The sequence below is a fragment of the Eriocheir sinensis genome, chromosome 67, assembly GCF_024679095.1.
Source record: "Eriocheir sinensis breed Jianghai 21 chromosome 67, ASM2467909v1, whole genome shotgun sequence".
Taxonomy (NCBI): Eukaryota; Metazoa; Arthropoda; class Malacostraca; order Decapoda; family Varunidae; genus Eriocheir; species Eriocheir sinensis.
Genome location: NC_066575.1, coordinates 5,120,875 through 5,138,013, shown reverse-complemented (window position 1 = coordinate 5,138,013; position 17,139 = coordinate 5,120,875). Strand labels below are relative to the sequence as shown.

General features: G+C 41.8%; 1 protein-coding gene across 2 annotated transcripts in view; it reads right to left on the bottom strand.

Annotated features, from left to right (window-relative positions):
• Positions 1 to 17,139, bottom strand: part of LOC126987969 (uncharacterized) — a 146,847-nt gene that overhangs the window by 128,225 nt on the left and 1,483 nt on the right. The window contains exons 1-2 of one of the 2 annotated variants that reach the window (XM_050845662.1): positions 12,383 to 12,583; positions 5,927 to 6,016 (exon numbers count right to left, since the gene is read on the bottom strand). In XM_050845662.1, coding sequence (XP_050701619.1) covers positions 5,927 to 5,946 — 20 coding nt within the window. In that variant the 5' untranslated portion in view covers positions 5,947 to 6,016; positions 12,383 to 12,583. Of the gene's footprint in view, positions 1 to 5,926; positions 6,017 to 12,382; positions 12,584 to 17,139 lie in introns of those variants that run through there. The other variant, XM_050845663.1, reaches the window with a different exon arrangement.

The following is a 17,139-nucleotide window of genomic DNA, read 5'->3' as shown; positions in this document are numbered from 1 at the left end:
GTACATGCAAGCCAGTTTCTCTATTCCAACGCGAGTAATGGTTTGAACGGAGGTGTGTGTCCCCAACTTCTCTTATTTATGCTTACTTTCCAATCTCCGCTTCAACAGTACAGAGAGAGCAGATCCGTTTTTTCCCCCTCGTGAATTTCATCAATTTTCCCTTATGTCTTTACGCCTGAGTTGGTACCTTTTTTGCCACTCTCTCTCTCTCTCTCTCTCTCTCTCTCTCTCTCTCTCTCTCTCTCTCTCTCTCTCTCTCTCTCTCTCTCTCTCTCTCTCTCTCTCGTGTTTGTCTTGTCTATCTCGTGTAAATGCCACACTAGCACGCATTACAGCCCGTGTGTGTGTGTGTGTGTGTGTGTGTGTGTGTGTGTGTGTGTGTGTGTGTGTGTGCGTGTGTGTGTGTGTGTGTGTGACCTTGACGTGCCCACCACTGACTCGAAGGGAAAAAGGAAAAAAAAAAGAAGAGGAATCCTGGAGGGCCCCTGAGTAGCCTGTCTGCCTGCCTGCCTGTGTGTGTGTGTGTGTGTGTGTGTGTGTGTGTGTGTGTGTGTGTGTGTGTGTAGGGTGGGGTGGCCTTTGTGTATGTGTATGTTGTGGGTGGGACCTCCTGAAGGGCGTTCACACACACACACACACACACACACACACACACACACACACAGAGACAGACAGACAGACAGACAGACATATATACATACACACACACACACACACACACACACACACACACACACACACAGCTCAGAGGAAAACTTAGTACGAAAAACAATGATAAAACAAAGCGAAATAATGACTCACGGATATAAAGAGAGATGAGGAAGGACAAGCGTCGAAGAAGGTAAGTTCCCGGACACACACACACACACACACACACACATTCCCACTCTTCTTGACACAGGTAGAGATGTTTGGACTTCACACAGAAAATCGTGAGGTATTTGACTAAACTCTGCACTACCTGGTATGCTACTACTACTACTACTACTACTACTACTACTACTACTACTACTACTACTACTACTACTACTACTACTACTACTATACATCATCATCATCAGCATCAACAACCAAAATACCCACTTTGAGGTGACGCAATTCAGAGAGTAAGCAGTTAATGTCTCTTCATGAAATTAATTGAATGCAACAACACGAATTCAAACCTTACGAGATTTCCAACATCACCACCATCACCACCAGCAGCATCACCACCACCAGCATCACCACCACCACCATCACCACCACCCCTACCAGCATCACCACCACCACCACCATCACCACCACCACCATAACCACCATCACCACCTCCTTCACCACGTAATTCACCACATCAAGGTTCTTCATTGCACTGGGTTACAATAGACACTTAATAGCCAGCCTGATCTTCCTTAATAGACAACTGAATACCAGACGCAGGGAGGCACAGTGATCTTAGAAAGGAGACCCCGAAAAGGAAATATCTCCCAGCAGCATGTAAGTTTGAAAAAGGCAAAACATTTAAGATAATTTACATAGCCGAAGAAAGCAAGCTCACCTAATATAGAGAAAGGTAAAATAACAACTGTCATTTCCATATCGTTCCCCTCTCAAAAATCTCACTCTAATAGCATGAAATAAGTGTGAGAGTTAAAAAAAAAAAAACATTATATGCATAGGCCAAGAAACCTCACCTCCATATCATAACATAGGCCTAATATGAAAAAGGTAAAAAAAAAAAATAATAATAATTTACATAACTCAAAAATTACATCTCACCCCCATAACACAATAACGAGGGAAAAAGGTAAGAATCAGAAACAATTTAACTATAGTCCGTTCACTTAAATCCGACCCAAGCTGACAACCTAAACTTATACGTGTTTGCAAGCTGAGTGCTGATTGGCTGCTGCTATGGCTTCTAAGTTTTCTTTAACCTCTGTCTGTGTTTATCTCACGCATCACTTTCCGTTAATCTGCACTGTGCTTACGAACACGCTAAGGTTTTTGTTGTCAGCTTGGGTCAGACTTAAGTGAACAGACTTTTAGTGGTTCGTTTAGTCGAGTTCATTTTGTGTAACGTGTATGTAGGTTCATCGTGCATCCTCTCTGGTTTTCACTTATTCTCTACATCATCGTTCATCAGTCATCACCTGGCCGATAGCTTGGGGGGGAATTTTAACAGGTTGAGATAAGCCTACTCTCGCTAAATCACCTCTTCCTGTTAGATAATACCAGACGGCGGAAGGCGGCACACAATAGTATAGCAAATAACATGATAATAATAGTAATAACAGTGAATACGGCGATAAGAGTAAAAGGCTTCGTCGATAATGGTAAAAGGTTTGTCACTGGGACGCGAGGTTGTCAGATTGTCGTACTCAGCCTCCTGTTTCCCGATTTCCGACCCCAAAATTCTCAGTAACTGCCTCCATATATAGTTATCGTCACAATGGTTAATTATTGGGGATTTTTGGGAATAGCTTTGAGTCGGAAAGCGGTAAATACGAGACTCTGAGTACGATAATCTGGCATCGTTGCTGGGACGCGAAAAAAAAGTTGGAAAGTTTCGTTTAGTCGGCGCAACACCTGTGGTCATGCTGAGACGCGAGGTTATGCTGAGGAGAAAACTACATCGCTGAACCCTTCCTGTCAAATACGGTAATACAAAACAGCAGACACACAGCTCTGGATAACACTTAAAATAACTATAAAAGGTTTGTCAGCGGGTCGCGAGGTTATGCTGAGGAGAAAACTACATCGCTGAACCCTTCCTGTCAGCTACGGTAATACAAAACAGCAGACACACAGCTCTGGATAACACTTAAAATAACACTATAAAAGGTTTGTCAGCGGGTCACGAGGTTATGCTTAGGATAAAACTACATTGTTGAACCCTTCCTGTCAAATACGGTAATACAAAACAGCAGACACACAGCTCTGGATAACACTTAAAATAACACTATAAAAGGTTTGTCAGCGGGTCGCGAGGTTATGCTTAGGATAAAACTACATCGCTGAACTTTTCCTGTCAACTACGGTAATACAAAACAGGAGACAGAAAGCTCTCAGTAATACTTAAAATAACACTATAAAAGGTTTGTCAGCGGGTCGCGAGGTTATGCTTAGGATAAAACTACATTGTTGAACTTTTCCTGTCAATAACGGTAATAAAAAACAGGAGACAAACAACTCTCAATAATACTTAAAATAACACTATAAAGGGTTTGTCAGTGGGTCGCGAGGTTATGCTAAGGATAAAACTACATCGCTGAACTTTTCCTGTCAATAACGGTAATACAAAACAGGAGACAAACAACTCTCAATAATACTTAAAATAACATTATAAAAGGTTTGTCAGCGGGTCGCGAGGTTATGCTAAGGATAAAACTACATTGCTGAACCCTTCCTGTCAAATACGGTAACGCAAATCAGGAGACACACAGCTCTCAATAACACTTAAAATAACATTATAAAAGGTTCGTCAGCGGGTCGCGAGGGGAATGGTGAAGATAAAACTAGATTGCTGAGAACGAACTAGACTAGACGAACCAAACTCCACTAAACGAAGTACTAGTTAAATTGTTTCCGATTTTTTCTTTTTTGGCTCGTTATTTTTTTTTTACAACAAAGGAGATAGCTCAAGGGCACAAAAAAGTAAACAAAAAAAAAAGAGCCCGCTACTCGCTGCTCCCCAAAAGAATCCAAGGAGGTGGCCGAAAGAGAGGTCAATTTCGGGAGGAGAGGTGTCCAGATAATGGAGGTTATGGAGGTGAGATGTAAACACAAGCTACACACAAGGAAGACTTAATATGAATAACAATGATAAAACAAAGCGAAATAACGACTCAGTGATATATAGAGAGATGATGAAGGATAAGCATCGAAGAGGGTTAGTTCCCGGACACACACACACACACACACCATACTATTACCTCAGCAAACATTACACATTACAAACATTATATTAGGAGCAGTGAGTAGCGGGCTATTTTTTTTTCTTTACATTTGTTACCTTTTTTTATGCCCTTGAACTGACTCCTCTGCTGTAAAAAAACAACAATAACAAAAAACAAACAAAAAAACAACACGATAAAAAAAACAGCGACTCTCGAAACTGCTATATTTTTTTCTATTATTCCATTAACCCATAAAACAAGAATTGGTATTTCCCTCGCATCGCCTTACTGTGGTTATTGAGCTTCACTTGTTCTCAAAACTTATGACAATACCCACTCTACCCTCCACGCAGCCCCCCTTGCTCGCTTACGAATGGTTACAACGTGTTAAACTATTCATTGAAGCAATTAGTAGTTTTCCTCATCACCAACAAGCGCACATAAGAGTTTGTCGACCTTCACTTGTTTTCTGATAACCCAGACAGTTCCCAGCCACCCCAGCCCAGCCGCAGAATTGATAAGAGATTCGATCCAGCTGCGTCCTGTTTAAGTTGGCGGGGACCTTTAATTTATACTAAACATAAGCCTTGTATTCACACACACACACACACACACACACACGAGTATAGGCTATGAGAATGAGGGAGAAGGGGAAATAAAGTCAACATTTAAATATGGAGCCCAACATACCATAAACAAACCAAGCATTCACATATAATAATAATAAAAGACCTAACAGTAACATTAGCACTCCCTCAACATAATTACCGCTTTACAAAAAAATATAATCACCAATCACACATTCACCACACCAATCACCTCCACTTCTTCAAGCACCCAAAGCCTCTTACCCCCCCCCCCCCTCCCTCCCCACCCCAGGTCCCACCAAGTTCCTCTCCACTATCCGCTGCTTCGGTTCACGAGTCTCGCTTCACGGGTCATTATGCAGCAGATGAGGCGACAGTCCTTCTGTTGGTAGCTGTCCATTATATTCTATCGATCTTCATTTATTTTCCGGTGATCTTGACTCCCGACTCTCGACTCATCCAATTAATATAGTGCTTCCTCATCATAAACTTAAATTACAGTCTGTCACTCTTCGTTCACCCTCAGAAAACCGTGGCACAGTTCCGTCCACGCCAGTTCGGCCCAGGGGGCTTCGTGGTGCAGTGGTTAGCACACTCGGCTCACAACCAAGAGTGCGGATTGGAAAAATTTGGGCGGCTTTTCCGATACCCTACGCCCCTGTCCACCCAGCAGTGAATGGGAACCAGGTATTAATCGGGGGTTGTGTCCCGTCTCCTGGGATCTGTTTCCTTCTATAATTCCTTCCCCTTCTGTCTCTCTCCGCGGCATATGACCACAGATGTTGCGCCGATATTATAATATTTGGAAAGCAATTAAGTGTGGTTCTAAATATGGGGACAGGGCCGTAATTTCTTGGGGGACTAGGGAGGCTACAGCCCCACAATAATTTCCATATCGGCCTCAAAATCCCCTAAAACTGCTTATTTTTCAAAAATTTTCCACCACCGGTGCATGCTCGCTTCACTCGCCCCCCTCCCCCCCCCCACCTCATGAACCTATGATACCCTCTAGCCCCCCCCCCCCACAAAAAAAAAAAAAAAATCTGCCAAAATTACGGACCTGGGGGAAAACATCAAACCACCCAAAATATTTGGCAACCCTCTCACGAACGTCTTGCAACTCTTCCCTGTGTTTTGAATATTATGAATGACAGTTGAGCTGTGGGCACAGTCAAAGTTAGGTGATGATGATTTCAGCAGTCAAGCGAAGGGGTATGTGACCATACTGAGCAATCCAATGGGGGTCTGGGATCATGGAAAGGTTAAGAACCCCTGAGTGTAAAATTTGATGTCTTTTGCTTATTGCCATATTTCCTTTCTCCAGCATCCATTCCTCTAAGCCTATGACGGAGATTTCGGCACCACTGGTTCGCCTCCTTAGTGAGTCAAGGGGAAGAATCATCTCATGGATAAAACAAAAATGAAATAAAAAAAATGAAGGGAACATTACAAAACAACACTCACCCCTTTGCACTGACAGTCATCTCGGTGGTCAGTCACGCCCTCGTCAGGTCAGGTCATGGGGCCCACTAGCCTATGGAGTCGAGGGTGCCACTGTGGACAGGGAGCAGAGGGAGGCAGGTAAGGAGGTGTTAACAGCTGGCAAGGGTGTGACGCTTGACCCAATAAGATGATGATAAGGGTGAGACCACGAGCCGCTTATCAGCCGTGGAGGAATGTCGAGGGATGAGGAGGATTAGGATTAGGAGGAAGAGAAGGACGATGAAGAGGGGAAGGACGACGAAGAGGGGAAGGGGAAGGAACGCACGTTAAAGAAAATGTGAAAAGAAATATGAAGAGTAGGAAGAGGAGGAGGAGGAGGAGGGGGAAGACGACGAAGAGGAGAAGAATGGCAGGAACGGTATAAGGAAATGTGAAAAATAGGAGATTAGAAGTAATAGGAGAAAGAGAACAACAACAGCGAAGAAGAGGACGAGGATAAAGATGAGGACGAGAAGGACGGCAGAAATTATGTTAGAAAATGTGAAAATACAGTAATGTTATTAAGATGAAGATAGTCCAAAGAAATCATAAATAGCAGAAAGGATTACGACAAAAAAGGTATTCTGAAAACGAGAAGCACAATAGCAAGAACGAGAACAAGATCAAGAAGTATAAAAACAAGAGGAATAAAGAAGTAAAAAAATAATGAGGACTAATGAGGACAAACAAACTAGAGAAAAAGAGACCTTAAAGAAATACATCAAAAAGTGAATGAGACGAGACGAGGAAAATAAAGATAAGCAAAAAAAGAGAAAAGAAAAAGGCGTACAAGCTAAAAGTTCAATAAGTCAACGAACATAAAAAAATATAAACAAATCAGAATCAAAATACGAATGAACAATAACTAAAGGAATTATCATCACCCTGAAGGAAACGAGAAGAGAGAAGAAAAGAGGAGGAGGAGGAGGAGGAAGAGGATGAAAGGAGATTAGAGTCTTTTAAATAACAGAGATCAGCCGAGGTATTTAAAAGAAAGATAAGGGTCAGGAATTAGGCTTCTTATCTGTGTTGAAGTGACGTGAAGTGTTGACGATGAAAGAAAGGATAAGGATAATGAATGGGTTGAAGGCTAATCATGGCGAGAAATAGGGGTAAGATAAAATAGTAAAAAGCAATTGTAGACAGTTAGAAAGACAATGGTTCAGAAAATGCTATAAATAAGACAGGTAAAGAAACAATATGAAAAAGAAAAGAGATATTGAATGGGTTGAATATTAATCGTGACGAGAAATAGGGATAAGATAAAATAGTAAAAAGCAATTGTAGGCGGTTAGGAAGATAGTGGTTCAGAAAATGCTATAAATAAGACAAGTAAAGGAACAATATGAAAAAAAAATTAGAGATACTGAATGGGTTGAAATTAATCGTGACGAGAAATAGGGATAAGATAAAATAGTAAAAAGCAATTGTAGACAGTTAGATATTGGTTCAGAAAATGCTATAAATAAGACAGGTAAAGGAACAATATGAAAAAAAAAAAGATTAGAGATATTGAATGGGTTGAAATTAATCGTGACGAGAAATAGGGATAAGATAAAATAGTAAAAAGCAATTGTAGGCAGTTAGAAAGTCGGTGGTTCAGAAAATGCTATAAATAAGACAAGTAAAGGAACAATATGGAAGAAGGAATGGAGATACTGAATGGGTTCAATATTAATCGTGACGAGAAATAGGGAAAAGATAATAGGTAAAAAAATGTAGGCACTCAGAAAAATCACGATCGTAATAGAAAATAAGTAAACAGAAAAGCCAAACAATAAAAAAGAACAAAGGGAAACATGTAAGCATAATCACATATCGATATTAACACCATAACATAGCACGATTTCAAGTAGCAGAATCTATTAAAAAAAATTAACAAAAGAAATGACAGAGAAAAGAACATATAGCATAATCTTATATAAGTAGATTAACAAAATTTCAACTACCATAACATACAAAGAAAGGAAGAGGAAACAGATATTAACAAAAGTAAAAACAAACAAAGAACCGACATGCATAACAAACAGGAAGGGCATGAGGAGAATGGAGGGGAGGAGGAGGGTGAGGGGAGACTCAACATTTGGTTCTGTTTGCCAAGAGCGGGCGAGCAAAAACTTGTCCCGATTAAGACTTTTTCCTTTTTCATTGATCCTTCAGTGTTGTTATGATTGTTCCCCTTCCTTGAGCCACGCCAGCGAGATAGATAACGAATAATGAGAACGAAAGAAATAGATAGATAGAAAGATATAGATAGATAGATAGATATATAGATAGAGAGAAATAAGGGTAATCTGTATATTTCTACTTGAACATTAGCTAAGACAGACATTACTAGATAAGAGTGGACAGGCTTTCCGTCTCATCAGCTCCCCTCTGCTCTTACTGACAGTCTTCTACCTCTCAAATTCCGGCGCAATGTTGCCTCTCTTTCTATCTTCTGTCGACACTTCCATAATGACTGCTCCTCTGAGCTTACTAACTGCATGCATACCTCCCCCCCCCCCCCCTCCCGACTTTCCGCTCTAGCTCATCCCTATGCTATCCAAATCCCTGATGCAAGAGTTAACCAGCATCGTCATTCCTTCAGTCCCTTCGCTGGTAAACTCTGGAACAGCCCCTTTGACTGTATTTCCTCCTGGTTATGACTTGAACTCTTGCAAGATGGGAATATTCAAGACACTTCTCCAATCGATATCGACCCCTCTTCCGGACACTCCTCTTATTTACTTTTGCAGGAGCAGCGATCAGTGTTTTTTAATGTTGTTATTGTTGATTGCCCCTGAGCTGTTTCCTGTAGGCCTACTGTAAAAAAACTAATAAAAAAAATGAATAAAAAGCTTCCTAAAAAATAGCTTGATTTCTTTCCCTTGAGTTTTTAATATTGTTCTTCGTATATCAGTAACATGTGCTGTCCACCGCCCACCCAACCCTCGAAAAAGATTAAAAAAAAAGTATTCCCACAGGTCCCTAAGTTTGTATGGGATAGGAAAGGCCATGAAGGGGAAACGGATGAAGCAACTGTTCTTCGACTTTACCAAAAAATAAAAGGAATAAAAAATACTCTCCATTGTTGTCTTCCCTCTCACCCTTACTTCTTTTTTTCCTCCCTGACACTTCACGCTGCATTACGAGAGAGAAAAAATAAAAGAAAAAGTGCATCAGGACAAGAGACATTTACTAACCAGGGGTGTGTCGCAAGGTCGCCGATAAGTAAAGGAGAGAGGTTACCTGTTCAAATTAAAATGAAAAGTGAGATGAGTTTTGTAACACCTGTCATTTCCGGCGGGGGATAGATACTGAGAAACAAATCGATAGATAGATAGATAAACAAACAGACACAGAGACACAGACAGATGAAGATAACTAGATAAAAAGATAGATAGGTAGATACTGATGAGTATTTGTAGGTATAAATAGATGAATTTAGTAACACCTGTCATGGCTATAGATAATGATAAACAAATAGATAGATAGATATAGATAGATAGATAAAAAGACACAGACACACAGATAGATAAAGATAACCAGATAAAGAGATAAATAGATAGATAATGATGAGTAGAAGTAGGTATAAATAGATAGAGATAGATAGATAAAAAGACACAGACACACAGATAGATAAAGATAACCAGATAAAAAGATAGATAGATAGATATTGATGAGTGTATGTAGGTATAAATAGATATAGATAGATAGATAAAAAGACACAGACACACAGACAGATAAAGATAACGAGATAAAAAGATAGATAGATATTGAAGAGTATATGTTGGTATAAATAGATAGAGATAGATAGATAAAAGGACACAGACACACAGGTAGATAAAGATAACCAGATAAAGAGATAGACAGATAGATATTGATGAGTGTATGTAGGTATAAATAGATAGAGATAGATACAGACAAATAGACTAACAGAGAAATGCAAAAGATAAAGGAAATCAAAGGTAGGTCTAATGTTATCAATCACACACACACAAAAAAAAAAAAAAAAAAATAAAAGAAAACACCTTGACTGCATAACTTCAACACTTCTAATGGCGATGTAAGCAGAGAACGGAGTAACAACAAACATCATCATAAAACAAACTGCAATATAAAAGCAATAAAGAGATGAACAGACAGATTGCTTTACTAAGTGCTTGAGGAATGTGAGAGATAAGACAAGAAACCCAAACCACCACCACCACCAACAACAACAACAACAACATCAACATCAACAACAACAAGACACAGACCAACGAGAACACGAACACATCTTTGTATTTTGCTTTTACAACCTCACCTTCATTCACACACACACACACACACACACACACACACACACACACATGAAACAGGTCTAACAATACACTCAAATTACTATGCGTGTCTTCTAATCTTTAAATAAACGTTTGTAATCTGGTTAATCTTGTAGTTTGCCTTCAGACACTCACTTAGGCCTATACCACGCACGAGACAGGAGCGCAAGACACGGTAACCATCTATGCATATAAGCGACTATTAAGGGTCGTATTATCAAGCATTTCGTCGCCCAAGAACACATATTTGACAAGGCTTTCATAGGAGTTGTGGGCATTTCCAGGAGTAGCTTTATGACCCTGGTGGTAGTTTGACCCTCCTTCTGTACCGTGAACCTAAAGAAACAGTCATGAGAACCCGACTGACCCCCTCTTTGACCTTTAGAAATAGTTGATGTGGGAAGCGAAAATGTCTTACAATACCGACCTTAGTGTCATAGTGCATTTTAATACTTCTTCATTTTGAGCCTTACGTAGGCCTAATATTGCTGCTGCTGTATTTTGCCTTCAGAAACATCAATGGGGTAGTGGCGGCTGCGGGGTTAGCCTAGCCCCGCACCTTACCACACACTCTCAACACCTCTCGCTTCCTCTGCAGGCGCCACTACCTCATAGGCTAGTTTCACGTGGAAAACTATAACGTCGATCTCCACCATTGGTAACGATCAACACAAACAAAGTGACTGTGAAAGCGGCCCTAAGACACGAGACAGGACACCACACGCAGCAGACACATCCATCATCCAAGCACTACAGGCGTCAATGTGCCTCTAAATACTCTTGAATAATGGTTGCTATTGTATTTCAACTTCACCAGCTCACCATAACCAGCACACTGAGTTCATTACCACACACACACGAAGCAGAACAGCGTACGCAATAAGTACAGCAATCAACAATGACTTAAATAATAATCCGTGTCATACAACCTTTAAAACAGGTTGGATAATGCTGCTTGTTTTTGTGCGTGTGTACTTCACCTTTACAAGCTCACGGGTACAGACACATAAGGTCATTGGCACATACAAGAAGCAGGACAAGACGTATAATAGACACAGCAGCCTCTCATACACTCAAAGCACCATATACGAGTCGGTAGGCGGTGGCTGAGTGGTAGAGTGCTGGGCCCACATTCACCGCATGATGGACGACGCGAGTTCGAATCCCCACGCTACCACCTCGGATTTTTCAGTCACCGCCGAGTGGCTTAAAACTACCCACATGCTGTCCTGAAGACCACTCATCAACCCGGACTCTAGAGGAAACCGTCCAAGTGAATCAAGAACGAGTTCCGGGGGGCATCATGACCCAAGAGAAGATGGCGCCACTATAAACACTTGCCTGCGCCAGTACGGGCTGGGGCCGACTGCCACCCAGGCCCTTCAAGCAAGCCTTCATGTGCTATAGGCGTAGACGTAAAAAAAAAAAAAATAAATAAATAAATAACACCTTTCCATACATCTTATAAATATTGCTGTTGTTGCTGCAGTATCATGTCTTTGCAAGCTCAAAATCCAATAAAAAGCAGTAACCAACCATGGAGTCAGCCCCGTACCTTCTTTAGTGACTTTCAAACACTTTGGCAACATTCATATACATCTTAATAATACGTACTGTTGTTGTATATCTTTGCAAGCTTAAACTGCAGTAATTCAGTAACACTCCATGGAATTTACACCAACATACTTTTTTTATAGTGACTTTTAAACACTTTCACAATTATTTTCTCAGTAGTATTTCCTCACAAGTTCACTATAACGAGTCTCTTACACAACCTCACCATAACACACACACAACAGATAATCACAACACCCGTGAACTTTATACCAACATACTTTTTTATAGTGACTTAAACGCTTTCACAATTGTTTTTCAGTAGTATCTCCTCACAAGTTCACTATAACGAGTCTCTTACACAACCTCACCATAACACACACACGCAATAGATAATCACAACACCCGTGGACTTTCAATACCATACCTCTTATATAGTGACTTATAAACACCTTCACAATGTTCTAGTAGTGTCTCGTCTTCACAAAGTCACTATATTAAATCTTCCCTTCACAACCTCACCATAACACACACACACACAACAGATAATCACAACACCCGTGGACTTTCAATACCATACCTCTTATATAGTGACTTATAAACACCTTCACAATGCTCTAGTATAGTGCCTCGTCTTCACAAAGTCACTAAATCAACCTTTAAACTGCGGAGGACTTAATGCTTGATAGTTTTCCTTCGCGAGTTCAATCTTCCCTTCACAACCTCACCATAACACACACGCAGGAGGTAAACACAACATCCCTGGGAAGGCATACACGAGTGCCCGCCGCTAGGCCACCAACACGACTGACTGACTGGCTGACTGGCTGAGTGGCACGTTAAGCCAGAGAGATAGAGGCATAGAGATAGAGAAAGAGTCAGTTCCCGCCCCGCCCTTGCCAGTGTCACCATTGTTGGTTCCCCTCCCCACCTGCCATTAATTCCGGCTTTTTTTATATGTATACAACTCGCACGGCTTGTAAATCCTGACCCCTCCCTCCCTCCCTCCCTTCCCTCCGGCCGGGCGTGACTGCGGTAAATTTCGATCCGAGTATGTGCATATTTGGCTGCGTATGCGTGGGTGCATTTCCGATTTAAGTGCTTATGATATGGTTCTAGCCCCCCAATAACATATGCTTACCTCCCTACTCCCTACCTCCCCACAGGATGTTCAGGGGTAACTTACTGAATTCCCCGAGGGTACGTTTTTTTTTTTTTTTTTTTTTTTTTTTAGTACAGAGTTAAGAACAAGGGAAATATAAGTGTGTGGGTGCCTTTTCGATTTGAGCTTCTATGATGGTTCCAGCCCCCAATAACACCCAAAACACTTACTTCACACATATACACAGGATGTTCAGGGGCAACTGTTACAAATTCCCCAGAGTACTTTTTGTTGTACATTACGCAGCTCAAGGGCAAAGACAAAGGGAAAAAAAGCAAGCTTGAAAAAAAGCCTGCTAAATGTATGCCTTTTCACGCTTGTTGTATGTATTGTATGTATATAAAGGTCATGTAAACATATATTACGTATGTATAAAGTGGGGAGGTGGTGGCTGAGTGGCCAGCGTGATTGCGTGACATCCAGCAGGACACAGGTTCGCGTCCCGCCCGCCGCTACAAACAAGCTGGCAATTTTTCAGTCATCGCCGAGTGGCCTAAGACTACTCACATGCTGTCCTTAAGACCATCTATCAACCCGGACTCTAGATTCTCTCCAAAAAGGGGATCAAAGATGAGCTCCAAGGGGCAACACGAGTCAAGCAAGAATTCGCTGCTATAAATACTTGCCCGCGCCACTAACGGGCTGGAACTGACCACCAGACTCCACCAAGAAAGCCCACCGGCGCCATAGGCAGAGACTTAAAAAAAAAAAAAAAAAAAATCAAAATTTGGTTCTTTCCCCAGTGATACTCTCTCTCTCTCTCTCTCTCTCTCTCTCTCTCTCTCTCTCTCTCAGAATGACCAAAATCGACCCTCTCTTCTGGCCACTCATTTTTCATTTTTTTTCAGGAGCAGCGCTTAACATTTTTTTATGCCCTAGTGCTGCGTCCTACAAAAAAAAAAAAGAAGACTAGGCGCAACTGTTATAAATTTCTGAGTAAATGTATGTATGAATGTGTATGAATGTAGGAATATGTATCAGTAAATGAGAGTGTGGTGCGTGTGTTCATCTTTCTGTTCATTGTTTACATTCTTCCCTCGCTCTAACACACCTGTCCCACCTTGCTCAAGCCTTATCTTAATCCCGCTATCAGAGTTCATGGCGGGGACGATAAGCCGCTGATAAGGGGGTTTACAGGACAACTTAAGGGGCTATGGTGACGGGGAGTGTGGCAATACTTGTGCGAGTATAGTGGAGGGGTGGGATTGGTGAAGTGGAGAGGGAAGGGTGGGGCGGGTGGGATTGGTGAAGTGTGGTGCGGTGGGAATGGTGGAGTGCGGTTGAGTTGGTTTGGGTGGGAATAGTTGGGTTAGGTTGGGTTGGGTTAGTGTGACATGGATTGGGTTAGGGAGGGTGGGTGGGGATGGTGGGGTTGGATGGGGTGGATTGGGTTAGGGAGGGTGGGTGGGGTGGTGGGGTTGGGTTGGGGTGGGAAGGGTGGAGTAGGGTGTGGGGTGACTGAGAAACGGAGTAGGTTGAGCTAGAGAATGGTTGAAACCTCGGCTCTGTGGTGCTAATGAGCTCTCTCGCTTAGAACTATGGCATTAAATTTATAAGGACTGGCAAGAGGATTGATGGAATTAATTTTAGGATGTGAAGATAGTATACTAATTGGGTAAGGTAGCTTCAGCACCTCAAACTCGCGCAGCAAACAACGGAGGGGGAGGGAATAGAAAGGAAATGCGTATATCACTACATGAAAAAGAAATAAGAGAGTAGTGAGAGCAGTTTGGGGCACGTATTTGCCTTTCAATCAACCATTTTCTTCGTGATTATACATTGAAAAATATGTATGATTACACTAACATATGTAAAATGCACAAGTAAAGACACATTTTAACCAAGCACATCACACCCGCATGAAACTACCTAAGTCTAGATACACCAAGTCAAGTCATACGCAGGTTTGTGGGAGGAGACACGGCCGAGGCGTGGTTTATGCGTGACACTGCTTGGAGCCAAACTAGAGGATGTAGAAACAGGGATTTAGAGAAAACGAAGAAAGGCGTACAAATTTAAATCAATCACTTCAACATGCCCTCCTTCACACCCGACACCGCCGTTTGTAATCATTGAAATTACAGTCACGCAATAGCACAATAAAGAGACATATTTTTTCGTCAGTGGCTTGCCTGAACGCGCTGTGAAAGAAGGCGAGAATGCACATCCAGAGTGCACATACGGCCCCAACTTTAGTCACCCCTGAGCTGGCAGGTATTTTTTTTTTGGCTCCAAGTGACGTCATCCAGCTGTTCCGCCCCAAAACCGCCTCCTGCGCGTACCGGTCGCAGTTTTGAAGCAGGGTGACTTGACTTAGTATATATAGACTTAGGAAACTACCTGGTCCCCCCTCTGTATCTCGGTGTGGTGTAGCTCTGTGCTGCCTCTGTACGTCCTAGTTTATCTCAAGGTCTCTGCCACCTCACGTCCGTCCCATCGCCCACGACACGCAGGGCCCCCGCGAATGTAAACAAGGAGAGGAGGTCTTCTGCTGTTTCTTCCGTTGAGGTTTTGTTCGTTTTACGAGTCATATCGCTGAGGAAACTAAATACTGAAGCGCTTTTTTTTTTCTTTACGTCTGAGAGATCACTATTATGGCACTTCAACATTTAGAGTATATCGCTTTTTAATTACAACGTGGATAATTTAATCGCGTCTCGTCTTGATTTGTAAAGAAACGTGTGACGAAATGTGAGAGTGGCGAGATAAGTCTGTTCCGGATTATTGTGTTTAGTGGAGCACAGCGAGGGGAAGGTTACTGACACCGGGGAGGGGGAGGGAAACATGCTTCAGAGAGAGTAGCCTAATAGATCGAAACATGCTTCACCACCTTAAAGGGCTATTACACTGGGCAAATTCTCCGTGGATCTTCAGTCAAACCACGATTTCCGCTAGCGTGGTTCTCATTTGTTTCTTGTTATTGCTGATGATGATGATGGTGAGTAATACCGTCTTCCTTTGGTGAAATCTACCGTAGCTTTGGAAGATCGTGGACACGTCAGAAAACCACGGAAATATGAGAACCACGCCAGCGGAAATCGTGGTTTGACTGAAGATCCACGGAAAATTTGCCCAGTGTAATAGCCCCTTAACGCCACCAACACCACCAGCCAGGAAATAGATGAATAGATGATAGAGAGATAGCTGGATGGATAGATAGAAGGTAGAGACAGACAGATAGATATAAATAGATGCAACATTACCTAACTTAGCCAGCGCCACACGCCAAAAAATAAATTGATTGATAGATAGATAAATAGATAGATAGATAGATAGACAGATGCTTCATTACCTAACACCACCGATACCACACGCCAGGAAATAGATAGATAGATAGATTGACAGATAGTGAAAAAGAAAGACAAATAAAGAAAAAAATAAAGAAAAATAAAATGTAAGATAGAGAAAAATAAAAAAGAAAGGTGAAAACAAAAGAAAAGAAAACACAAATCAAGAGAAAATATGAGAGAGAGAGAGAGAGAAAATCACATCCTGGCGAGGTAAGAAGGTAACTTGAACCAGCTTAACCACACACCTGTCACGCGCGCAATGAGGGGCCTTAATTAGAAGTGACGCAAGACCATATTACGTAAAAGAAAGAAGGGAGGGAAGATTGAGACAAGAAGACGGAGAATGGAAGACGGAGAATAGAAGAAGACAAGAAGAGGAAGAAATGGAAGACGGAGAATAGACAGAAGAATAGAAGACAAGAAGAGGAAGGAATAGAAGACGGAGAATAGACAGAAGAATAGAAGAAGACAAGAAGACGAAGGAATGAAGGACGGAGAATAGACAGAAGGATAGAAGAAGACAAGAAGACGATGGAATGGAAGACGGAGAATAGACAGAATAGACGGGGAAAAGAAGACGGAAGGTGACAAGAATTTATCTGCTTGGATGAATGGCGTGATTGTCTTAGGATGTTGAACTAAAATGAAAAAAAAATACGCAAGCAAATCATTGAATATTAAGAAAAACATCAGTGTTGCTAAAATGAAATTAAAAAGTCACCCCCTTGTGGACCCCCTTCCTCCCATCCCCCTTCAAGTAGAGCCCTTCGCTTCTATCACTCGTCTCTAATAGTACCCCTTCCCCCCCCCCTTCCTGTAGTCCTCCTTCCCTCACCCTCGTAGCGTCCCCCTTCCCTTATTCCCGTGTCTTCCCCTTTCCCTCAC